The sequence below is a fragment of the Pezoporus flaviventris genome, unplaced genomic scaffold, assembly GCF_033815535.1.
Source record: "Pezoporus flaviventris isolate CSIRO_AGI_PZ_B2104156 unplaced genomic scaffold, CSIRO_AGI_Pfla_v1 ptg000001l, whole genome shotgun sequence".
NCBI lineage: Eukaryota > Metazoa > Chordata > Aves > Psittaciformes > Psittacidae > Pezoporus > Pezoporus flaviventris.
Window position 1 is genome coordinate 38,262,804 of NW_026892549.1, and position 26,750 is coordinate 38,289,553.

Here is a 26,750-nt window from a genome sequence, read left to right on the forward strand (position 1 = left end):
AGCAATCAACCTTTAGATTTTTTGGTAACAATTCCTCCAGATCTCTGACTTTCTTTTATCCAATAGCTCATGAACTGACTGCGTGATAGATTAAAAGGCTTTTCAAAGAGAGTTCAAAAAGGTCTTTTAAGTGCAGTGCAATTCCATTAGTTCACCCATTCAGGATGCTTGTCATAAAACCCCTTTTGTCTGAATTGCTTGAGAAGAGCAGCAATGGAAATATTAAAGCATTTTGAGATCTGTGACAGCTAAGTAACAAGTGTTTACTGCTAGAGGACTGCAAGGAGCTAGACATGATTCTTATAGAAAGAAAGAAAACAGAAAGATCAACAGCAAATCTGGCTTCTCTTCTGAAGAAGCTATTGGACACTGATAAGACAGAAACATTAAAACCATTTAGAAATGTATTATTTACGAAGAGGCTGTCATTAGGAATTTATCAAAGAAGATTAAGGCTCACAAATTTGTCTGAATTCTCTAAGTACATTGCTGAATCAGTAGATACAGATAAAGACAGTGGAAATTATCTCATTTGAACATTTGATACTTTAATACCCAACAGCTTGATTTGCAGCCTCACAAGCAGACAACACAGCTGAAAGAGGACAGCTACAAGACAACAGAAGGCCAAAGCAGTTCTCCCTTGAAAGGAACACTGGGATACTAAAAAAGGTCTCCTTTACCATCCTTATGGACGATATCGCAGTGAAATTCCCACAGCTTAGAGTAATTATTAACATCACTTGAGCCCTGTGGTTCACATGGGTTCTGAGCCCCAACATTGTAAACATAGTAAACCCAGAAATGTATGCTGTTTCACGTGTGGGTAACATATAAGGCATGAAGAAGAACTGTGTCAAATAAAAACCATCCTCACCTAGCCCAACACATAGCAATATTAAAGAAAGGAGGCAAGAAATACAAATTATGCACAGAATATGTGCAACAGGCACATATAGGGTATGTAACAGGTACCCTTAGTGAGTAGCAAAATCTGTTCTGCCTTAACTTGGGTACTAATTCATTTGTTGTATAGAGACAACCAAGATTTAGGCTAGTTCACATCTTTGTAGACATTTTGAAGGACATTAACCAGTAGCTTGGCATCAGGGTATCCCACTCTGAGAAAAAAAGGGGGGGGGCTGGGCCGGGAGTGGGACCAGAGCTGTAACAACTAACCTGTTACACATGTTATTCAAGAGCTGAAAAAATAAAGAGTTTAGGAAATAATAGTAGACCTCGAATGTCTTCACATCAAGATCCACAAACGCTGGGTTTTAACACCCAGGGGTCACAGACAAAAAACTGGAAAACTGAGGACTGATAAAGTAATAAACAAGATTTCATTCTTCTTTAAGTAGTTGATAGAATTCCCACCCAACAGCAGCAGTATATTTTTGATACAAGAGCACTGTATCAAACTGGAAAGTGAAATAAGTTAGCAATAAGAAATTGACCTATCTCAATTCCAAAACCACATCACTAAATTCCAAAATTCTCAATTATTTACTGTAGATATCTGATCCCAAGGTAATGTTTTACATTCTACAACCTGTGAGAGAAAAAAAAAGCCAACTAACATTGTGATAGCTGTTTTTATTGATTAAAATATTAATATAACTGGGAAATCATGCCTTTTCCCAGAAACTTATGAAAAAACAGAAGGTTAATATTTCAGATTGATTCTCCCCCCCCCGAGTGCATGAAGAACACTTAGGCAAACCACTACACATAAAAACCAAAGTATTATAAAAGGTAAGTGGAGTGTATTTGGATACTTACAGGCTTATCTATTTCAGCCCCTGATTCTGCATGTGTCTAATGGCAACAGATTATCCAGGAAGATGAGGGAGGAGAACAGCATTTTGATGATACTAAGCATTCTAAAACTCAGTCTAGTCTCAAATGAAAACTTAAAATAAAACTTGGACCTGCTGTTCAACATTGCTAGTAAGGATATTTAACAAGCCTGAAACAGTACAGTAAACTGTGGTCATAAATTCTCTATGCAAAAAAAATGAGTGACAGTACGAGGTTGGAAAAAAATTGTTTGCCAATGACTGAATGTAGAAAGCAAGTGTTAGCTTTCAGACAAAGGTTTTGACAACAGTTGATAGCCAAGACACCGAAGACAGCTTTACAAATACCTTCATCACGCTGGATTAGAGTTGAAATGTAGGTATATGCAGAAATAAGGCAGGTTACATTCTGCTATGCATATTATTACTTGGTAATCTCCTCTCCCCATCAGATTTGCACAACCTCCCCTGTCCTGAGTTCTGCTATGAATTATAGATATTGTTCTGACAAAACTATTAAGATGATGAAATAGCAGTCAGGCTACTTCAATACCTTATATCTGAAACTTGAACCAAGGAAAAATATATTTAGAAAAGACTCCCTGATGTGCAGGAGTTAGATTCTGAAATAGACTACCTCTAGTTTGAAGAACCTCAATAAATCCTTATTTTGACATACTTACCACTTGTAGAGGAGAAGTGAATGCCAAGGAAACAAATAACAGCAACTAAATTGCTATTGAAAAGAGGAACATTACTTACACTGCTGTCTTTGCAACTTCTGATACAAATCCACAGGGCTTTTGGGGAGTGTTGTGGTTTTTTTGTTGTTTTGGGGTTTGTTTTGTTTTTAACTAGAGAGAAAAGACCTCAAAACTACAATTCAGAGCTATGAGGGCCAGGAACACACTCCAGGCCCAAGAGTTTATCACCTACTGTATCAGGCAAAACCCAAACCAATCCCACTAATAAACATGGATTTATCCCTCATTTATACAGTTAAGTAAGAACTGGTGGACTACATGCTGAAAAAAGGAAACTTTATTTGAAGGCAACTGGCAGTTCCACCTCTATTTTTTGTTTGTTTTTTCTTAAAGTAACTACAAATCATTTTCTTGATCATGGCTGTTAACATAAGCACGTTTACTACGATACATGAATACACATGTATGCGTGGAGAATAATTTGCACACTTGATAGTTTCCTACATCACGTATTTATTGTTCTGCCACAACCACCTTGACAGCAGTGGCAATTATTCACCTAACACAATGCTGATTTTTTCACCTTGAACCTCCAAGTCTTCACCACACTGAAAGTTCAGCAAGGTGGGAACTTGCATGAAATCGGACAGCTTCACAAACATACTTTCTCAAGTGCACCTTTTACGTAAAACACGTATAGCTAAAATAACTTTGAAGGCTCAATCAGTTGCAAAGCTTGATTACCTGTGGGTGTACCTCAAGCTTCCAGAACTCCCAGCAGTCTACTCATTATGAGTCACCCTTCAATGCATTAGCTTTAAATGAGCCAGATGTGTTGAAATATTTAAATCCTTAGTTAAGCCCTGGGGATTTCAGAGATATTCTCCTATCTGTAATATATTTGCCTATCTTACTAAAGATACAGAGTTATGTGCACACATTGAAGGCACAGGAGTTTCTACAAAGTGCTTTAAAATAGACACGTTTTCATTAAATACATGTCCTTTCTGGATAACACGTTAAAAAGTAAATGCAAAGTATTTAGCCTGACATTTGAAATTGTTAGGGTTTATAAAGGCATTTTCTCAGTAGAAAGTTTATGAGTACCTTGAGCTTTGGAACATACGAAAACATGATAAAAATTCCATCACCTACCCATAGCAACATTACTCCTCATTGAGTAATTAATTTAGACATTAGCTTATGTCTCTTTGAGGACGTAAACTAATGCAACATGTTTTCTACTTGTTTTACTACTTGCAGCACTATCCCATTTTCTGGGATTACAGTAAGATCGTAAGCCTCAATTAGCTGAACAAAATGCACCACTTCATTCCATTTCAAAGATGATTAATCTAACAAGACAGCAAAGTAAACTAGGTGTAAAGAAATACAGACCAAATCCAAGCAAAGCAAAAGGATATTCACTGTGTAACTCTATGGCTTTTCTAGGAAATGAATTATCAGTGCCACTATGAGTCAAGATGTTGTTATATAGGGTACACTAACAAACTGGGCTTCTACTTTTTCATCTTACCATTTTAGTAAGATGACAATACCTTCAGCATGAGCAGACGTGATACTGTAAGGCACTCTGCTGTTTCAATTCCAAATGCTTTAATACTATGATTAACTGGGAACTGTACATACTATTTGCTGTTTAACATCCCTTGAAATAATGTCATTCTGGCTTTGGCCAAACACGTTCTCTGCATTCATGGCCAAACAACCCATCCACAGACACATTTTTTTCTTTTTATTCTAGATGCCAGTTTAAGTCCTGTCCACTTACCACAGTAACTGCACCAAATAAAAAGTCTACACTCCTTCCCACCATAAAAAATACCCAACAACCCCAAAACCCTTAGTCAAACTATTACAGCATATACTGTATTCACTCACACCTGTAAGAAAATATTCAAGATGCTGATAAAAAAGCTTCTACTTTCAAACTACTGCCTCATTACAAAATACGATCTATTGGTTTTTTAGCTGGTTCTCGTAAGCACATTAGGCCTTCCAGCAGGAAGCTTTTGTTTTGACTGACTAAAATCTGTTCCTCTGGTTACTAAGTGGATACCTGGGTCTGGCTCCAACACCAAAGACAGATAATCCACTTACCAGTAGTTGATATCTGGTGTATTTAAAAGCGACGGTACATCTTCCACAATGCTCAAAGTAGTTACAGATACTTTTGACAAAAATACCTATAATAAAGGTAATTTAATATAGTGAAGGGCAACTGCACAGTTCAATGGCACGGCCATCAAGGCTTTTATTTAAGCAGCATTCAGGAAGGTCAGTGCTTATTTTTTTATATACAGCAATTTAATAACTGTAAATACCCTTTTCAGTTCTGAAACTCAAGCAAGGCCTCTAGAAGATTAACTGTAGCCTAAGGCTTCACTGAAATTATATGCACATTGTACACCCCAGTGAAGCAGGATTGCAGGTATGTCATTTTCAACAGAACTGACTATTGATATGATTTGAGTTTCCTTTATGGTATCAAAAATAAAAGAAAGCATTACTAGATGAATATTTACTAGCTAATATACATATACTGCATATACACAGTGGAATACTTTCATCCCAAAATGTATTTTGAAAATATTCCAGATCATATAACATAGCCAGTTCAGTACTGTATAAAAATACCTCATCAGCCAGATATCAGTGTCTACATATAAACTCCAAGACTCATTCTCCTCTGCAAATGTGAACTCTAGTCTGCTTTTACACAGAATTCTCTGCACCGATTCCCTTGATCACAACCGCCTATGAAACAATGCTACTGTCAAAAAGAACAGAAACCAGTCAATTGTAGCCAGAACTGAACACGCAAGATGGGATTTTTACTTCTCTGCAGAACACGTAGCTGAACTTATTACTTACCAGAATGGAAAACTTCCTTCAAAGTTTGTGTTAAGTGAAGCAAAACCAGCAAGACTCAAAAAGTGAAGTATGCTGACGCTTAGCAGAAAATTCTAGAGACCTTACATGTCAACTGGTCCCCGCTATAAGCCTCAGGCCATGTATGCCATGGCAGTACTTGGCACAACAGCTTTTGCTGACTCGTATTCAAGTGTCCTTTCAGAAAATCAGCTGTTACGCCAATAAACGGTTGAGTTCAACAGAAGCACAGGTATTTTCACCTTTCTTTTTACTCCCAGACTCTGTATGTTCCAACATCCATTAAAAGAAACTACAAGAACAACTTTTATGAGACTACCTCCAAACTTAGTTTTTATTAATGTTATAAGGGCTGAATTTCTGCATGCTTCAGCTGAAAAGTGAAAGGTAATTTATCAGCTGCTTTCAATCTGGAAGCTAATGGAATCAGTTCTTCCGGTGAAGAAGGTTAACCAAATTCTTCTATATTATTCTCCTCTCCCTACATAGGAAGATTTTAAACCTTTTAATTTTGAGTGAACAAAGTGTAAAATCATCTTACAAAGAAAATTAGTTTTGTAAGCAGATTTACATTTTCAGCACCATCTGCTCTCTTATATGACCCACTGCTTTAAACTAAGGGACTGAAACATTTCTCAGGACTACACTGCTGCAGTGCAATTCCGAAATTTGCAATAAGCTGTCTGCATGCAAGTTGTCTTATTCCATTCCCATACAACATTTAGACAGTTTTCCCAAAGCAAATCACAAACATATTCTTAATAAAGTTCGTATTTTTTTTAAATTAAAATAAAATTGCAAAATCGCATTCAGCAGAACTTGTCTTTCAGTAAAACATGAAATCTAAAGTCATTTTCTAGGAAGATAACAACGTCCACATATATCTGAAAACACTGAATTGAACTGAAATTGAAAATTATTTTACAAAGCCATGCAAGAATTTGTGCCTGTGGAACTTGACGTAAGTTACAACATCACAGGAAAATGAACGTATAAAACTGATTATAATTAATGAAATTAAATTTAAATCAAATGCTTTCATTATATACAAGAAAGTTATTTTCCCACTTTTTTTTAATATTGCAATAAAAAATAAACGGGAAAGAACACAAAGGACCACCATCATAGTGCTAAAAAGCAAAGTCTGACGCAATTCAAAGCAAGAACTAAGCAAGGAAATAAACTTTCATTATTAACTAGACAGTGCCTTTAACCAAGCCTGCTAGGAAAAACCTTCCTTACTCAAATGTTCATGTTTCTTCAGCGATCAAAGTCCCACCTCTGAAGCCATGATGGATAACTACCTTAATTTCCCTTTCCCCCACATCTCCTCTGAAAGATGGAGAACAAATCCCATTCACGGTGCCATTTCCATAGAAGCACTGGCCCTATGCATTGCAAGTGAACTCTGCAGAAAAAGGAATAGGGAAGAGCAAAGAAAGGAAGAGAGGTCTCTCTGGGTCCCAGCAGGACTTGCACTATAGCATCGGCATCCATGACTCCACCTTCTGTGCAAGAGTGCCAGCTGACTGCCCAGGCAGGTAAAATAGCCAACAGGTAACAATTCTTCTCTTAGACAGAAAAAAGTCCTTTATTATTATTTCTAAATGAAGTAAGATATCTTGTGGCAATGAAAATAATAGCAAAAATCCTCAACAGCAGTATGGTATTGACTGCTGCTGTAGTAAACATCATACTGGATGTTTAAAAGGCAACAAACTAAGGCCAAGCTACCCCTCTCCCCTAAGCCCTTATGGTACCAGTACCATAGAAGCGACTTTAAGAGAAGAGTGCCTACTAGCCTGTACCACCCCTAAATACTTTTTCTTTAGAAAGTAAAATAAAAGCATAGGTAGGGCTTTTTTTTCTTACATCAACTAGAACCAACCTGTATTCTGAATATAAAAAAAGCAAAAAGTATTTGCTTCTCTCTGAAATCCTTTAGGTACCCTACAAAAGCATTGAGAATGTGCTTAGATAATCTTCCAGGAAAGTCATATGAACTTAAGGATTTGTGAAACACTCATCATACATTGAGAAACTTGGTAATGACATCTGAACCAATTGATATAAACTTTGCAACACAAAGATTCATTTGCTAGTATTCCTTAATTTGGTTCTCACACATTTAGTGGTCTCCCCCCTCTGATTTCGGTAACTATCTATCTACTGGTCTTTACGAACCAGAAGAAGAGAAGGGACTGCAGGGAAATAAGCACTTTCTAAGTAATCATCTTTGCCAGGCACTGCATTTCATAAATAAATAAATAAATAAATTTAGTGAAGCACAGAATAGAAAAGTAGAGAAAAATATTTCCTCAAAGATGCCAAAAAACATTTCTTTTTTTTTTTAACCAATGAAATAATATCTCTTTAGGTTCAATTTCCATAGATCCTGAACTCTGGCTTGCTTTATCTTCCATAAACCTAAGCCGAATACTTGCCAGCTTCAGAGTTGCCAAAGCACACTTTGCAATAGCCTACTGAAAAATCATTTTATCATTAAACAAAAAAATTAAGTTAGCACAAAAAGGATCAATCATTGAATTGCAAATAATCCGTCAGGAGATCGGTATTTTTTCATCCCTCCCAAACCACTAAATAGTTGTGACTTCCAAAAGCAATCCTTGGACTGGTATCAAAATTGGCTTGTTGACTGAACTATGCATACATGAAAGCAAAATCAGGACAAAAAGAATTTTGTGAAAACCAGCATTAGAGGAAACATTTTTCGTAACCATTTAATACAAATTTGTCACAAGAGCATAATTGCAAGCAAAAAATGTAATTTACCTATAACTACATCATGGCCATCAACCAGGCCTGCTGAGAACAGCTCCTGAGAAACGCCATCTGCTGTGTCTGTCCAAAAGGTGAAATGAGTAAGTATGAGACCCCACAAAAACAACACAAAGTATCAGTCATCCAATGCATTTTAACAAAAATACATTTTAGTTCCAAAACACCCATGGAGGCATGCTTGAATTCAGAATTACCTTTAATTAGGAGGAAAAAAAGATAATTATCTTATCAGCCTCTGCACAGCAAATTGCATGAGGTGATGATCTGATTCATTGCAAACCCCCTACAGACCTTTCCTAGCCACCAGCATTTCTCCTCTATTATCTAGCTATGTACTCCTACATAGTTTACAAGTTCAGTATCTTCACAACCAAGAATATAAACTATGTTTTAGTGTGGTTTTCACTGTTTTCTTTATCCTCTCCATTGTTCTGAACATCTATACAGAGATACGCTATATAAACGTTCTTGTTTGTTACCAGTGGGACAAAGGAGTTATGGGAACAGTCATTATTTAGAGCTTTAGGCTTAAATGAGATTTTAAGTACTGTGATGAGGGAAATTCAGAGGTTTGGATTCATTTTCCAGCAAGTGCTATACCAAAGTGGGTTAATTACCAAGTCCCTGTGACTAGAACTTGCTCTTGGATCGAGACTTTAGAAGGTTTGGAGGTAAGTAGGAGAAAACAGCAGGAACTAGCCTAAATTCCATCTAAGTCTCAACTATAACATGGCCTCAATACCAAATATCTGCATTGAGCACATGCTTCAAGACAGTTACATTATTTCCTTAAGAAACACACACAGGTGAAAAACAATACAGCTGAGCTAGCTGCAATTTCTGGAGAGCTCTGAAGATGACAATCACAGCTGCCTTCTGACTGGCTTAGTGACTACTAGAAAGAGTCCTGGTATGGCATATCCTCTATTTTTTGGCCAACTAAGAATTCTCAATGGTTTATGTAAGTGCTTAGAAATAAATAGTTCTTTTGACAAGTGACTAAAGCAGGATGGTCTCTGCCCAATTAAGGAAGAGATCTTTCACATTATTACCCATTGTCAAAATCAATGAGAAATGCAGGTGGACAGCAGAGACTATTTCCATGCACGGAAATACTGCACACAAAAGATACCATGATTTACAGGAAATGAGAAATCCCTTCAGTCTAGATTAATTTTTTTAGGTGGAAGCTCTTCGAAGGCTATTCTTAAATGTAGTAATTACTGACTGCTGAAAACCATGGAATGTGTTCATAGTTTAAACTGTTGCTATTAAACAAGAATGATACCTTCTTACTCAAGATATCAGCCTCCTGTGCATTTTTTCCCAACAATTGATTTTCTTCAAACAAAAGTAACTTTATAAGTTATTAGAACTCCCAGCGCTGGAAAGCAAATATGCTCCTACAAGCCTGCAGTAGTTTAAAGTTTCAATGTAAAAATTTCTTTCTGGTGATGATACCGAAGCTACAGACGAAACAACTTTCAGTTGAAGACAGCACTGTTAACAGAACTTCTTTTATTACGCAGGAGAAAGAAGCTTAAGTATTATCACCATCACCCATACACTTTCATGGCTACTATATTCTGCCTCCTACGATGTTTTCCACATGTGAAAATGGAAATTCCAAAGCTGTAAGTATTGCTATTCACAATCTATATATACCACACAGATCATTTCAGTAAGACATGAAATTGACAAAGTATACTGGGGATCAAGTCTAATATATACTATGTATTATGCAACCTTGCCACTAGAATTTACAAACATCTGCTATTCTTGTTCAGCTGAAGTTCAGTATAAAGCTCTGCAGTGTAGGAAATAATCCAGAGAGAGAGTTAGTATTAAGCATAAACAGTAAGCAATTTCTGAAATATGTTTTTGAGCAATGAGAGAATAATTCAACTGAAGGAGCCTTACCTCTGCCTGGAGTAAACTCAAACCGTATGTCATTAAGTTCTTTCCTGGAGTTCCTGGAAAACATTGAGTGTATACATTAAAATGTAATGAAGACAGAACAACTATTCAGTTCCTAAACCTGAAGAACACCTGTGCCACTGATAACCCCATTTTTCTAGTGTGAATTTCCTCAACTTGAAAAACACTGCTCTCCAAAAATGCCCACACTGGAGAAACTCCACCACATTTTCATGGCAGTATTCTGGGAAAAGAAACTAACAGAAAGATATGCTTAAGCTGAGAAATACCTATGTTAACCTAAAGGATAAAATAAGATCCTCTGGTAAATATTTTCCTTTCCATCTTTAAAAGACACTCTACCATACTGACCCTGCTAGTTCAACATAGTCTGAAATCGTACGTGTTACCTCTTCTTCTCCAAGAGTATTCACTTGGACTTAAAACTCCCCATCTGAGATCACATTTACACAAGACATGCTCATTTAAGAGAAAAAGTATCTAGCAAACATTACATGCTAAAAAGCAGCATTTGATGCACAGTGCTTATAAAGCTGTTTTGAAATGAGGAACTTATTGCAGTGACCACCATTGTCTCAGCAGTGAGGCTCTAGCTACACATAAAATAAGCAGCAGAGTGTGAAAGCCAAAGGTTTCCATCCTTCCTGTTTGAAGATTGCTTTAACCAGTTCAGTGTATGACACTCTCATAAGGGACTTAATGCCTATATTAAAGAATTCCTTTACAGTCTCATACCGTGCTCCAAACTGCCATTCCTTGTATGTTTCCAGCTTATTTTAGTTAATAATTTCTACCATCAATAAAACATTAGCCTCTTTGCAAAATAGACGTCCATCTCATTTTGGAAATGGCAAGCCTACCGAGCATAGGGATGAACTTAATTGCTGTAGCACACTCTTTTTCCAGTGAATAGCTCAATCCACTTGAAAAGCTAATAGCAACAGAATGTGTTTTGCATGCCATTATTCTTCTCCTCAGCAAGGAAACTGTATGCAAGCTCATATTTCAGCGTACCAGGCCATGAAGTCTTGCTGTGGGAAAACTAAATCCAATAGGCAGGCATACTCGGCTGTGACATACAGCTATTATCACTTGCTAAATACTTATAAGAATATTACAGTCAAAAACTGGCAACATGCAGGAACACAAAAACCAAAATGACTGGCAACACAGACAAAGGCAAGACAGCAAACCCTGAAAAATAAATGTGCCACATGCAGGGCATAAAATGACAAGTACTCATTTACTGAATACACTGAATGCTTCAAAGCTGAAGGAGTTTTGGGTTCCTAAAATTCTACTCTAAATAAAGAATTATGGGAGTTTAGAATCACTAATACAAAGTTGCAAATAATGCAACTAGCCAGAACAGATTTACGAGGTTCATTTACTTTTGCTACAGAAATCTGCTGCCATTATATGGAATATTGCACTGTCTATTTTTATCCAACACAGAATTAGCATGGATCTCAGTTCTTTCTTCTCCCCCACTAAAAAACCTGGATAGTTTTCTGTCTAAATAAAAAACCATATGCCAATCCACTTCCCTCTGTTGAAATTAATAAGCTTGCTAAAACTGCTGCTTTCTAAAAAAGGGAAGTTGCACAGAAATTTAGCATTTTTCTTAACATATGTTTTGACTGGACATGGAATGCAGCTCAGACTTAGACACTGATTTCCTGCACACTCTTTTGAAGGCAAATGCTAAAACCAGCTGAGAAGCAATTCTGTAGACTTTGCACTCTTACAGTTAATTACCTAGAAAGTAATAAATTAGGGTCTCAGACTGTATCTTTCCGCAGACCTCCCGTAAGTAGGACATCCACCATAAAAATGGCACTCTCATGAAAATTACCACCTTTCCAACAGACTGATAGAGCTACGTGAAAGACCAGCTGTTCACGATACAGACTCATCAAGAAGCACGCAAATGGGGTGCATTTTACTTTGTCTCCAAATTGCGGAATGTCCCTAACAGAAAATTAATGAGTCAGATCTCTTTATTTAAGCAAAGGTGAAAATTCAGGGAAAGCTGATATGTATTCAGCCATCCAACTCTGGATGGCTATCTGGAATTGTTACACTCTGAACTATTCTGAACTTAGGACTCTGCTGCTTTCCTTTTAATGGTATACTATAATTCAGGAAAGCAAAACAAAAGAAGTCCAGCAAGAGTAATTTGCTAGAAGCCTGTAAGTGCTTTTGCTTACAGTTCCATTACCTTCCAGACATTTATTTCCATCAATTATTTATTCCATTATATATTCTACCAAATAGAAGATGTACTTGAGCTATTTCCTAAAAGCTGCGCATACTCTTCTCCAGTCTTCCAATACTTCTTTGGTTCTAGTTAGTGTCATTGTTACTGTAAATTAGTTTACTAGTTCCCTTGATACACTTTGGTGACAACTGTTTGGATTCGTTGACTTATTTGCAGGCAGAGCTTCCAAGCAGCATTTCATTTGTTCCATTGGAGTTCTCTTTTTTCTTAGCTCCATTACACTCTTACCATGCAGCAGCACACACAGGCTTTACTTCTACTAAATAGAAACAGGATTTCAAGAAAGGCACTTATCTTTGTGATTAATAATTTTATCTTCATCATTTCTTAATGGCCCCTAGTTTCTCTAATGCATTTGTGAAAAAGATATTAATTTTAAAGTGCAAACTCAATTTTTTGCCATCTCTTATAATACCTCTTATTTTCTTCTTGTTCTACGCCATTGCAGACTAATATACCTGGATTATCATGGATAAAAACAGCCCATCTCCTTTAAAAAGTAGTAAATTTTGAATACTTTCTTGCATTTTAGTACACTGTAGTTTACTGATTTCCTGGAGGTTGCTTTTCATCATGCAGTCACCTCCAACAGTAGGAATGCTACAGAACTGCTCTGAACAAGGTCAATACCAAAGCAGAACATGCTAAGATGTTTAGCAGCCGTCTTTCTTGCAAAGTAACTTCAGAATTTAAAATGTCACACTTTCTGAAAGCATATTTTGCAAATTCTCACTATTCTTCTGTTTTCATCAGGACCACTTGATGTGCGCAATACAATTGCTAGGTCTGATTTTCTAGGGAGTAATGCTACCTCAAAGAACTAGAAAAAAAACATGGGCCAACTTCATCACTGTCGTGGTTTAAACCCAGTCAGGTAATTCGTTCGCTCACTTCCCCCACCTTTCTTGCCCTCCCCCTGCTCTCGGAGGGACGGAGAGGAGAATCGAAAAGAATGCAACTCCCACGGGTTGAGATAAGAACAGTTTAGTAACTAAGGTATAACACAAACCACTACTGCTACCACCAACAGTAACAATGATAAAGGAAATAACAAGGGAAGAGAATACAACACCTCAGCACCAGCCGACCGATAACTTGCCCCCCCTCAGCCCGACCAAGCACTGACCGATACCTCCTCCAACCCTGCAGTCTCCCAGCCCTTCCGGCTAACTCCCAGTTACATCCTGGGCATGACGTGCTGTGGCATGGAATACCTCTTTGGTCAGTTTGGGTCAGGTGTCCTGTCTCTGCTTCCTCCTGGCTTCCCCTCCTCCCTGGCAGAGCATGAGGCTCACAAAGTCCTTGGCCAAACCAAAACATCACTATCAGCTCTGTTCCCGAGCTGAAAGTCAAAACACTGCACTGCACCAGCTACCAAGAAGGGGAAAAATGACTGCTACTGCTGAACCCAGGACAATCACTTATCCCCCTGTCTACAAACTGAGACCATCCTGTCAGTAGGATATGAAATGAAGATGCTCTGTTTTAAAGGAACCAGACTTCAGGTTTTTGCATTTAAAAACAAAGTCTGTCAAATAATTACCTTACAATAGCATAATTCCTGCTATAGTCAATTAGCTGTGTTCCATACGCTTGACAAAAGATCTACATTGTTGAACTAAAATAGGAAACCGTGGTTGTGTAATGGTGCAACTGTAAATTGGACACATTAAACACCATTATTTCTTTTGTCCTTAAACACAGAATGTCTATCATATGAGTGAGATTCAAGGAAATTAGATGTCTTGGAATTAAACTTAACATGTAAATCATACTGGGATAGCTTGATTATACATCAAGCAGCAGATTCTCATTCTTTTTTACTACTACTTCCCCTCCTCTGCTCCCCCTTCCCTATTTATCCACCACTTATCATGCAGAATTATCCAAAACATTAGCTTCTATTTCCCACAATCTTCAGCAACTTCTATGTGGTTCTTAGGGAGAGTGTATTCCTCGATGGGATGCATCTTACCATACCTAAGTAGCCACATATTCTTCCTTCCCAAAGGAAGAAAAAAATTCTCAAATAAGGTAAGCCAAAAGAAGGGCATGGGCATGTGTGTAAGAACACACAGGTTTTGTCTCTGCATTGCTTGCTGATTTTTCAGGTACTCAGTCATCACATGTGGCTTACAAGGACTGATATACAGAGCTGAATGTCAAAGAATGCAGGTGATAACAGAATGATAATTGACAAAGCTGATTTGTGAAACAATACAGAGCACATGTACATCATAGGGAAACTACATCATTTATGGCTTTTTATTAGTCACAGCAGATGCAAAACTTCCTGATTTTCTTCATTATCTTTTTTTTCAGATAGAGTTAGAAACCATAAATCACAGGCACGTCCCCATCACATTTACAGGCTGGGCGGAGAATGGACTAAGAACAGCCCTGAGGTGAAGACTTGGGGAAGTTGCTGGATGACAAACTGAACATGATCCAGCAATGTGCACTTGCAACTCATAAAGCCAACCGTATCCTGGCCTACAGATCAGGAGGTCAAGAGAAGTGATTCTGCCTCTCTATTCTGCTCTCACGTGACCCCACCTGAAGTACTGCATTCAGCTCTGGAGCCCCCAGCACAAGAAGGATGCGGACCTGCTGAAGCAAACCAGAGGAGGACCAAGAAGGGCTGGAGTACATCTCCAGTGAAGACAGGCTGAGTGAGTTGGGATAGTTCAGTCTGGAGAAGAGAAAGCTCCAGGGACACCTTACAACAGCCTTCTGGTACCTAAAGGGTGCCTACAAGAAATCAGGAGAGGGACTTTTTACAAGCCCATTTAGCGACACGACAAGGGGGATATGGCTTTAAACCGAAAGATGGTAGATTTAGATCAGACACTAGGAAGAAATTCTTCACTACAAGGGTGGTGAGGCCCTGGAATAGGCTGTCCAGAAGAAGCTGTGAATGCTCCATTCCTGGAAAAATTCAAGGCCAGGTTGGACAGGGCTTTGAGCAACGTGGTATACTGGAAGGTTTCCCTGCCTGTGGGGGAGGCGGTTTAGAACTAGGTGAGTTTTAAGATCCCTTCCAACCCAAATCATTCTATGATCACACTTAAAAAGAGATGCTGTATCACTTCATCTATAGCTTGCCACAAAGTAAATTCTGCTGTAAAAAACAAATAAATAAACAAAAAACAAATCAACAACAAAATCAGTAAATTATTGTCCACTGACAAGGTAAACTTACCATTGTTTTCATGGAGTGGTGGTGTCTCTGTGTCTTTCATTGCTACTATGACCATTTTTTATTGTGTGTAAACCAGAACACTAGACTATACTGTAAACATCCATGCTTTCAATCTATGGCATTTCACAAATACATCCCTTTGCATAAAACACTACTTTCGTTATCAAATGTTACTTTATAATTCAACTGTTTAATCATCCTTTCCCACATCGCCAATGGAAAAATAATATAAATCACTCTCGTTCTTGCCCACTTGCATATGCAAGCATAAATTGCTCTACAGCAACATTACCCAACTTGGATGATAACCATTCTTTTCATTAGTGTATCATTTTCCTTTGTTATGGATTTCTAGTCCTAATAAGGCACAGAAATATTATCTACTATTTCTATGGAGTGCTGAGTGGAAGAAGCAAAAGACAGAACTCTCCTGGAACAACAAATACTTTTCTTAGCCCATTTCCTCAGCACTGAACCTGTTTTAACAGACTCCAATATACAGGTACTTTGGCCTGGGGCACATTTTACTTCCTTTCTCACATATTTTTCCATTGTTCTGCATATTAAAAGTAAATACATACATATATATATGAAAGAAGAGAGATATATATAGAGAGATGGATATAGAAATATCTTCTACCTACATATATATATATGATGGCTTGGTTTCACAAGTGAAGATTTGGGAAGGGCTTTACCCACACTTACAAGCACGATGACGAAGGGCATGTGGGATAGGGAAATCTGGTTGGAAAAAAGGCTGCTTAGGCAATCAGGAAGTGTCCGACCAGGACTGTCATCTCCTGGGGCAATCTCGAGCGACCAATGCCCTGATCTGCCCACATGCAAGGTTGGATCTGCAGCTTCCCATGCACCTTGTCACCTACTGTTTCGTCCCTGGCCTGTCGCTACAGACAGTGAGAGTGAGCCCTTCCAGCCTGCGCAGTGGATTTTTTAGGTGAGGCGCAGCGTGCACAGAACTGGCCCCACTCGTTACACCTGAGGTTTAATTGCCACGGCCTGGCTAGCTAGGACGGTGACAGCAAAGTCCACACGTCGTAGGTTTTGTAAGAGTGTCCTTCTCTTAGATGGAAGACCTTACAAGGCTAGATGAGCTCCATCTGCCCGGGTTTGAACATAGGAGTTTTCCTTCTCCTATGAGGAAGGCCTGTCTTGGCTAACGAAGATTCGGGAAGGGCTTTACCCACGCATTCTGAACAAGACTGTCATCTCCTGGGTCAAACACAAGCAACTGATGACGCAACAGCACAACAAGCGTCTAGGCAGGATTCTTAGAGGCGTTCAATCATAAGCCCGCAGATGGTAGCTTCGCGCCAGTGGCTCCTCAGCCAAGTGCACGCACCAGGGGTCTGAACCTGTGGTTCCTCTTGTACTGAGCAGGATTACTATTTTAACAACACAACATCAGTAGGGTAAAACTAACCTGTCTCATGATGGTCTAAACCCAGCTCACGTTCCCTATTAGTGGGTGAACAATCCAACGCTTGGTGAATTCTGCTTCACAATGATAGGAACAGCTGACATCGCAGGATCAAAAAGTGACATCGCTATGAACGCTTGGCTGCCACAAGCCAGTTATCCCTCTGGTAACTTTTTTGACATCTCCTGCTTAAAACCCCAAAAGCCAGAAGGATCGTGAGGCCCCGCTTTCACAGTCTGTATTCGTACTGAAGATCAAGATCAAGCGAGCTTAAGCCCTTCTGCTCCGCGGCAGGTTTCCGTCCTCCCTTGAGCTCGCCTTAGGACACCTGCGTTATGCTTTGACAGGTGTACCGCCCCAATCAAACTCCCCACCTGCCGCTGTCCCTGGAGCGGGTTGCACCCGGCATGTGCCGGGCGCTTGGCATGAGAAGCAAGAGCCCCCCTCGGGGCTCGTCCCCCCGCCTCACCGGGTAAGTGAAAAAACAATCAGTAGATATAGATATGTATAGATAGCTAGATGTAAGAAGGAAAATCTATATATATGTATCTTCCCTCTTTCACCTTTTCCTAAGCTCCAGTTGAACATGAAGGGTATTACAAGTCAAGGTGAAGTAAGTGAAAACATTAAAAAACAAACAAACAAAACCCCCAAACAAATAAAAAGAACAAACAGCAAATCTAACAAAGACCCCCAAAACAACCAACAAAAAAGCCCAATGAAAACCCAAAAGCTATGCTTTATGGTATGCTCAACAAAATACAAGCTCTGCCTAGGCAAGTGTCCTTAGTTAGCCCATGCAGGGAGGAAGTTAAGGAGCTACAGCGCCTGCACACCATTTGTTGCCTGGTAAAACGGATGCTCCCTGCAATTTCAGTGCCTGACCAGCTTTGAGGAGGAACATGGTCTGATTAACTAAATTATAAACAAGAAAGCATTCTCAGAATGAAGTCAAAGGAGCACTTATTTCCTCCATCCACTTTTCAGATCATGACTAGTTATAACTCAGCAACAGAACTGATAGACTTATGTTTAGAAAAATCTCCATTAAGTGTGTTCTCCCTAGAATTCAAGCTTGTACATTGCTAGTTCTGTCAAAACTTAACAAGTTTGGCTAGCAGAAGAGACAACAGCAGAATATATATTGATCTCTGGAACCAAAAATAAATTAGTCTTCCACTAAAATGGTATAAGTTTTTCATGAATGGCACCATAACACACGGTGCACATGGCACCCTTCACCAACCAGTCTTTCCCTTTCCCATACTCCTACAAGCTTTATTCCCACCAGAACAGAATTTCCCCACCATAAAGGACTAGTCACACTGGACAAGACTAAGTCAGTGTGCTTCGACAAAAAAAACACGCTGAAAATAAGCATCACACTTACCACACTTGTACAAAATTTAGGTCTCACTGATGTTCCTCCCCTCCAAAATGTGAACTACATTGAAACTACCACAGAAGCAAACTAAATTATAATGGAAAAAAACAAAGAGAGCGTAGCTTAGGAAGCAAGGGCAGCAGTATGCTATTTGCACTGCCTCACTGCATTTACTGGTATAATTAAAATCACAGAGGCATTTAAATGACTTGCTTCTTTACACCGTAAAGAAAGCAGAAGTTCACACCAAAACAGAGTGGACTAATCAGAGTGATAGGTAGGTTGTACATCCTAAAGCGGTACCCATCCAATCTTCATTCCACATCTCTGGGGCAAGATCTTTGTGTGCATAATGCAAGAAATATAATTGAGGGGGAAACACAAGACTAAGGTTGGCAGGTTTTTTTACAACAAATTTTGCTTGCTATTCTAATGTTGAAGGGACAAATGTTATTTGCCCACATGAAATGTTATTCAAAGTCAAAGGGTCATCTTCCTTCTCACAATAACAGTTCACCCATTTCTCACTTTCATGTGCTCAAGGCATAATGCACAAGTTAAAAATGGTTCCCTTTATAGTCTAGCTTTCGTAGCATTGGTTTATTCCACAAGTGTTTTATTTTTCACTCAATGCCCTGTATTATACATGGAGAAAACTTTTTCCTTTCTTAAGTCATGGTACATTGCATGCAGTAGAACCAAAGCAGTAATAAGAGAAAGTCTGTTTATTAAAGTAATTTTGTGAATCAGAACCTTAAAGCTCCTGTGGGATCACATAAACACTACAGAAGAGAGCATTTACTGTAAAGAAGCATTAGCCTCCTAAGGATTCACCACATGTTTATGTAAATCCCTTTCTCTCTAACATTTCCAAGCTCAGCTGTCATTTACTAATCGATATCCAGGCTCTTCCATTATACAGTACCATACTATCAAGAGCAGATCTTGTCTGCTCAGCATTGTAGAGAAAGATGGTTTTTCTCAACTTATTTTTAATACCTTCAGGTCAATCCTTGATTAAATGGAATAGCATTTCTGTTAACTTTTGGTAGGAGTAAAATCGATGTTTGAGGTCCGCCCTGCTTCCAGATTGCCACCAAGCAGAAAGGGACTAAATCTCCCTATATTAGTCCTAAAATACAGTTCTTTGAATTCCATTAAAACTTTACCATTTACTTCAGTGGTTCAAAAAAAAAAAAACCCATAGGTTTATGACTTACCCCTCCATATACATTACTGGAAGAAGCAAAGATGTTTAGCATATGGTTCTTCAAGATCAAGTTACAGGACTCAAAACTTAAATATACAAAATACTGTCACTACCATTTAATCTTCACATCTTCTTAAGTAGGGAGCGGATCCCTGAAATGATGCAACACACTTGTTCATCACTGTACTTCAAGAGACAGCAGCAATACTAATGGCAAAAACCAGCCCAATTATGCTTTCAAGACTGAAAACCAGCCAATTGCACAATGAAATACTGTTAAGATGTTAAGATGTTGGTCAGTTCTATCCACAGCTGACCAGTCCGAAGTTGCTTAAGACTCAGAAGAAGTTAGAGTGCTTTCAATCTAGTAAAAACTGATGTAAAAATTAAAAAAACATAGTAAAACTAAGAAAATGCACAAGTTTCATGATAGAAGAAACACAGGAAAAGTAGCTGATACACGCAAGTACCACCAGGCAAGTCTGCAAAATGTTATCATTTTAGAAGTGACATAAGATCATTAAGTCATTCCTTTCCATCCACTGGTTTACAGCCCCAAGTCTTAATTCCTTGACACAGTGGTGTTAAAACTAGAGACATTTTAGATATATCTATACTTCAACATGCTTTTACATAGGTCTTCTCTCTCTTCTGCAGTTACTGATGCTAGAAGCTAAATCAAAAGAATGTTGTAAGCCCTTCAACTTTTTTCCTCATTATATTCATTCCCAGCTAAGTCAAACAGCAAGCTCTGGAACAAACAGTATTTCTACCTCAATCCTCAGTGACCCATTTCTCTGCATAGGCAGCGAAAAGCAGGATTCACTTGCATCATATTTTCTGAGGCTCACACTTCCAACCTGCTCTCATATATCAGCCGGTGGAAGTAACTTAGGCAAAGAACCATCAGCTTTGTCGCTGCAGAGAGGGCAATATTAATCATAAGTTTTTTCCCTAAAATTATTCCTGAATTAGCACAAAAGTTTTTTAAAATGCAGTGGTAAAGATTTAAGTTGTGAAATGCATCAGTATTTTTAACAAGTACTTGAAAAACAATGAAGGGGAGTACACAGTTATACTGAGAATTTATTAACGTGGCAAAATCTCAATGCTTGGTCAAAAACAGAAGTGATCTAAAACTGACTTGTTCCTAGAAAGAGCTGGAGTTATGTACAGATGATGACAATAATAATAAAAACAATCACTCTGAAGTACTCAGTGGGAGCATTTAAATAACAGAGAGGACAACTGCCATGCACATAATTTGATCAATTTGTTAAAGATTACAGCACACTATGGTTATAGTTGCCTTTCTTGGACTTGCCAATAGTTTAACATACCCCCCACCAGCATATTTCATATATATTTCCATATATATGGAAAGTTCTCTGTATTTCTTGATACCAAACACTATTGATCAGTGCACAGCTGAAGGAAGTCAAACCTCTATTAGCTGCGTGACTACAGTGACACACCATCTGCCTGACTGATAAAAAATACCAGAGCCCCTAAGAGATTAAGCATGCAAAGGCTTACTTTGTATGCTTCTGCATGCCTGGTGCACAAAAAGAGAGATTATAACCTGTTCTTCCAGTGACAAATTCTCCAAGTACAGCATGGTAAAATGGCCACTATGCTTGAAGCAAAACTTCAGTTCTTTAAATCAGAAACTGTGAAAGACAGATCACTGCCAGGAGGCTTGGGCTACTTCAAAACAGAGTGCTAGAAAAATGATTTCATTTATGAAATCAAGACAAAAGATTTGCAACAAATTCTACAGGAATGTATTGGGGTTTTATATTAGATATTTATAAATCCCCAGTGCACAAAACAGAGAAGAGTCAAGAGAAACTTTTTGCCTTATCCAAACCAAAGAATGTTTTAAATACGTTGAATCATAAACTCCCTGGGTGTGTGCATCCTTTAATTCCCATTGGCTTGGAGTTTTTCACTCCTGATTATCTATCAGTACATGACCGTCAAAACCAAATGAGACTTGTAGGGAAACCAGAAAGACACCTGAGCCACCATAAGATTATGACAATCTGCACATCATCTGCCTAAAATTGATGGATCCTGACTAACTTATCAACAAGAGTGGGAAATACAGCAAAAAGTTTTATTTTTTTTTAAATCTTCAACGGTTTCATCTAGTTTCATTGCCATGGGCCAAACTTTCTCAAAAGTAGCTTTAAAATAAACAAGTTTCACTAACAAAGCCTGCTAGTAAAGTTCTTGTCCCAGTGTACCTCTTGAGGCCAATTCACTAGCCTGCTTTCTGGATCAAAACTAGGTTAATGAATGAGCAGTTGAACTTTTGCCTTCCCCTCAAAAGTATTGGAAGATACATAACCAAAACCTGGATCTTTTACAGTGACCTAATACAGTCCCAACCAGTGCAAAGTTGAAAGTCCCTTCCAGTGCAAAGTGGAAAGGCAAAGAACCACAACACTAAAGGGGAAGAAGCAGCCAAAAGAGATAGAAGTATTTAAGATGGTTTCAACCCCACCAAATGTGCTATGTCAACACAGTCACTGGCAACTCTTCAACAGATAGATGAAGATGAAGCAGTGTGGCCTCTCAAAGTAATACCATGTCTTTAAAACTATTAGAAAAATAACTAGAGTTAAATTTTGCATTATCAAAATGTAAGCCATATTACAGTTGACCATTAACATTAATAATACAAATAAAATTACTTTCAATGCTGACGTACAACCATGTTTTAAACTACTCTTTTGGACACAAAGGAGGTTGGAGGTGATGTCTGGGTTTCTTTGTTGATTTTCATGCTTTTTTTTTCTTCTGTAAATAAAACAATAAAAAGTTGGACTGGAATCATTCAGCAACATCTCCAAATGCAACTGCCTGCATAATTTACAACTACAGCTGAGCAGGTTAAATGCCTAATTCACAGAATCATAGAATGGCTCTATTTGGAAAGAACCTTAAAGATCATCTACTTCCAAGCCCCCCTGCCATAGGCAAGGACACCTCACATTGGCCACATTGCTCAAAGCCCCATCCAGCCTGGCCCTGAAGTCTTCCAGGGATGGAGCATTTATCACTTCTTTGGGCAACCTGTTCCAGTGCCTCGCCACCCTCACAGCAAAGAACTTCTTCCTTATATCTAACCTAAACTTCCCCTGTTTAAGTTTGAACCCATTACCCCTTGTCCTATTGCTACAGTCCTTGATGAAGAGTCCCTCTCCAGCATCCCTATAGGCCTCCTTCAGATACTGGAAGGCTGCTATGAGGTCTCCACACAGCCTTCTCTTCTCCAGGCTGAACAGCCCCAACTTTCTTTTCCTGTCTTTGTATGGGAGGTGCCCAAGTCCCCTGATCATCCTTGTGACCCCCTATGGACTTGCCACCTAAATATTTAGATATATAAAGCAGATTTAATAAACAAAAAGAATATATTGATTCCTTGACTCAATTATCAATTTTACATCCGAAAGTTGTTTTGATAAACAAATATACCAGTTCTCTGTTTAATAAGTGATGGTATAGCAATTGCAGACAGGATTATTTAGGTCATAATTAAAATAAATTTTTGAATGTTTATCTTCAATAAAAACACAGCAAGGCACAAAAACATCCTTAAATAGTGAATGAGAAAAGCATAATTTACCATTTTTAAAGAGCAAGCTTTGAAGGAAATAATAGAGGTACAAACAGAAAGCAGGATTAGAATCAATAGTTTAATCAAGGGTTCCTGCTTACTGATTTCAGTCATGATTTAATCATGATTAAAAAGGTTATTTAAATTGAGTTTCCATGCTGTGAAAATAAAATTCAGCTCAGTAACCAAATCCTGACACCTCCCCAGTTCCCAAGGCAAAGCCTTAGAGGTGATGGCAAAATAAATTATAGGACAGTGCTCAATGATGTAATCACAGGAACATTTATTTCAAGAATTCTACAAATGGTTTTGTTTATGATGTTTGATACCAGATCAGATCCCAGCCTATAGAGAAATTCTGTTACTTTTCAGTTATAAATCTACCCCTCAGCTGGGAATTTGTTTGTGGATTTTGTTATTAAATACACTGGAGAACAGAAGCTGTTCTAAACAGCAAAAATGATGAGAAATACTTGTTTTGGTGAAGGATGTAATTACAAAAGTAACTGGAATAATAAAAGATTTTCAAGATTAAAAAAATAATAAAATAAAAGGAGGAAAAAAAGAAGTAAAAATAATTGAGAACTCTGGGTTATGGTACTAAGCCAATTATCAAACTCATCCTGCCTTTAGACAGAACAGATGAATAGATTTAGAGGTCTGCCTGTTTATAGGGAGTTTTTACTTGCTTAAAAATCAAAACCTTAACAACATAGGAATAGCTGCACGAGGTACCTCAAACTAAGTATGTTTCTAAGAAAGAGGTCAAAAAGCCAAGCCTACATGAAAGCAAGAAGATTAGCACTTGGGCTTCAGCTCAAACTAGTGAGTAATATCTCATCGTCTATGTTCTGGCACTCAGAGGAAATCACATTTTACTTAAGTCCTAACAACTCTCCTGCTGTAGCACAGCATAGGCAACTGCCTGCTACAGGCTACTCCTTGGACTTGTCATTCTGAATTGTATCTGTTTGTCCAGTTCCCCAGAAGATGTATTCCTCAGATAGGATCAAGTGACACACAGTTTCAGAGTGTGATAAAACAGCTCTACGAGCTGAAGAAATGTTTTCATAAGAAATACACACATGCACAAACATTCACCTGTAAATAACACAGAGTGCCATACAATCCTGCCTTGGCATTTCTGTACACACTATGTAAAATAAAGGTACACAATAATATAATAGACGGATCCCATTTGCCAGTACACCAAGTAAAAAATTTCCATTTGCCCCTCTTGTACTTCTTCCACAGGCTTAATTCATCCAGCGTGCAAGAACTGTATTAAATTAGGTCCTGGGACATTCCAAATTACTGTCAGTGAATTATCTTCCTGTCACAGGAGCTAATTTAACCATCTTAGATTGCTTCAGATAATTTGCAATTCTTAACTATTAACCATTAACAAGTCTCCTGATCTAATATGAAATGTCTCTGTTATTAATCTAAATAGTCAAACACTCTTGTCAGTGACCTTCCTAAATCTGTAACAGCTTGGTGGTTAGACTGGAAATTTCCCAACAAGGGTGATAATTCCTTCCCACCCCTTTTCCCTCGTGGCATGGCCATCGGAGGACTGTATCATGGCCAACTGCCTTACACCCTCTTCTCACAGTTTCTTCGAGGGCCCACTACCAAGACGCACAGTGTACACAGCCTCAAGGGCAAAAATCTGGAGTACAGATTTTGTTCCTCCCCACTCTCAAATTCCCCTTCTTCTGTGAGAGTGAGGAAACAAGCATCAACACTTCAACGCAAGGATCATACAGCCAGTTCGGGTCAGTTACACGCCATGGCAAAAGATCAAGAAGCAGCTGAGAACCAGTATTTTCAGTTCACTGCAGAAAAAATTCAAGCACAGACTCTTAATTAAACTTGAGCTTTAAGATACTAATGGTCTGTATTAAGTATTTAATACTAGAGCCTTTCAAAAGCTTTGCATGCAATTACCTAAAACACATTGCTGCTCATTTTGCTTCTGGTGCAACATACTCCAAAACTCAACAGTGCAAGAGATAGAAAGTATGGTGGAAATTGCCATCTCCAACTGAAGAAGCAACTCTGACAGCAGAGAACATTCTTACAAGTTGGTTCCACTGAGAAAACTATTAAAACAGGAAGGTATTAAATACAAGGAAAAAAAAAAAACAGATACTCAAGTTGGAAACCATCCAGACTAAGAGAGTTAAATACCAACATTTGTATGAAGAGTGCCATGGGATTCTTTAAAGATTATTTCAGAATGTGAGCTGTGTTTCTCATCCACAACAAGGCGTTTGCACTAAAGAGTGGCTGGTGTTAATTTGGCATTCCCTACTCAATTATTGAATGAGTCCATTCCTGCTCTGCTTGGGAAGAATAGCAGAACCTGACCATCCACTAAAACGATTACTTAAATGCATGGATTCTTCTGCCAGAATTCCTCCCCTGGGAAGGTGATTTTTAATTTTTATGGGTACTATTAACCTTTTGTGAACATTCTACTACAGAGAAAAAAGTGCAAAACAAACATCTAAAATTGGAGAGAGCTGGTGTAGCAGAGCCTCACTGTAAATGAGGGGAAAAAAAATAAGCCACAGGAGCACTTACTGCCCCATACACACTGCTGATGAAGGTTGCCCATTTCCCTCGGCTTTGCCCTGTCCCAGATTTCAAGGCGCTTCAGGTCTTTTGGACCACACTCCCAAGCCTCATAATAAGCTGTTTCTATCCAAGCTCTAAATGTTTGCATCAACTTCCATGACAAGTTCTCTGCAACCAAGGTAATTCCCTAGTCAAGGACTCAGCAGTACTGCAAGTGCAATCGGTTTTCTCTCCACCACCCCTTCCTGCCTGAGGACCCTGGGGAAATGCCTTCTCCTCTCAGGTCCTAGCCCAGCCAGCCTCCATCACACAGGAAGGGCTCCTTCCCAGCTGGGATGCTCACCTTTTGCTGTCTCCTTACATCATGGCGCCTCTCTAGGGAAGCAAAAGGAAGGCAATGAATAGATGAGACCTTCCTGAGGCTTCTCTTTGATGTGTTTACTTCCCTTTTCCTCTCATCCTCCCCATCCATCAATTCATCCCTCTTGTATTTTGCCGGTATTTACATTTTTACCCACATAGTACTGAGATTGATTTTTTCTAACAGTAATTCTCAGCAGCTAAAACCAATGTGTTCTGAACTCATCAAGCTACTGCAGTTTGTGTAATTTGATTGCCTCAAATGAATTATTTTAAAAGAAAAAGCTTCCAACATTTTTGATGATATACTGAGCCCTGAGTCTTCAACTCTGGCACCTAATGTTCACAATGTTTATCTGAATATCAAGCTATACTTTAAAAGCTATATAATAGCGGCAGATGAAGCATCACAGCAAATTGTTTCTATCTTCTACCGTAGCTAACTTGCTCCATAATAACATGGTTCACAACTTATAGTTCATTTTAACAAATCCCATAAAAATCCTCT

The 26,750-nt window shown here is 38.5% G+C and overlaps 1 protein-coding gene across 5 annotated transcripts in view; it reads right to left on the reverse strand.

Annotated features, from left to right (window-relative positions):
• Positions 1-26,750, reverse strand: part of STK39 (serine/threonine kinase 39) — a 110,456-nt gene that overhangs the window by 12,012 nt on the left and 71,694 nt on the right. For 3 of the 5 annotated variants that reach the window (XR_009743190.1, XM_061452595.1, XM_061452619.1), the window contains 2 exons: positions 10,139-10,191; positions 8,210-8,278 (listed from right to left, as the gene is read on the reverse strand). Coding sequence is in view for 3 of the 5 variants with exons in the window: in XM_061452595.1 (XP_061308579.1) it covers positions 8,210-8,278; positions 10,139-10,191 (122 nt within the window). In the remaining 2 variants the exon portion in view is untranslated. The remainder of the gene's footprint in view (positions 1-8,209; positions 8,279-10,138; positions 10,192-26,750) is intronic. The other 2 variants (XR_009743192.1, XM_061452604.1) reach the window with 1 other exon arrangement.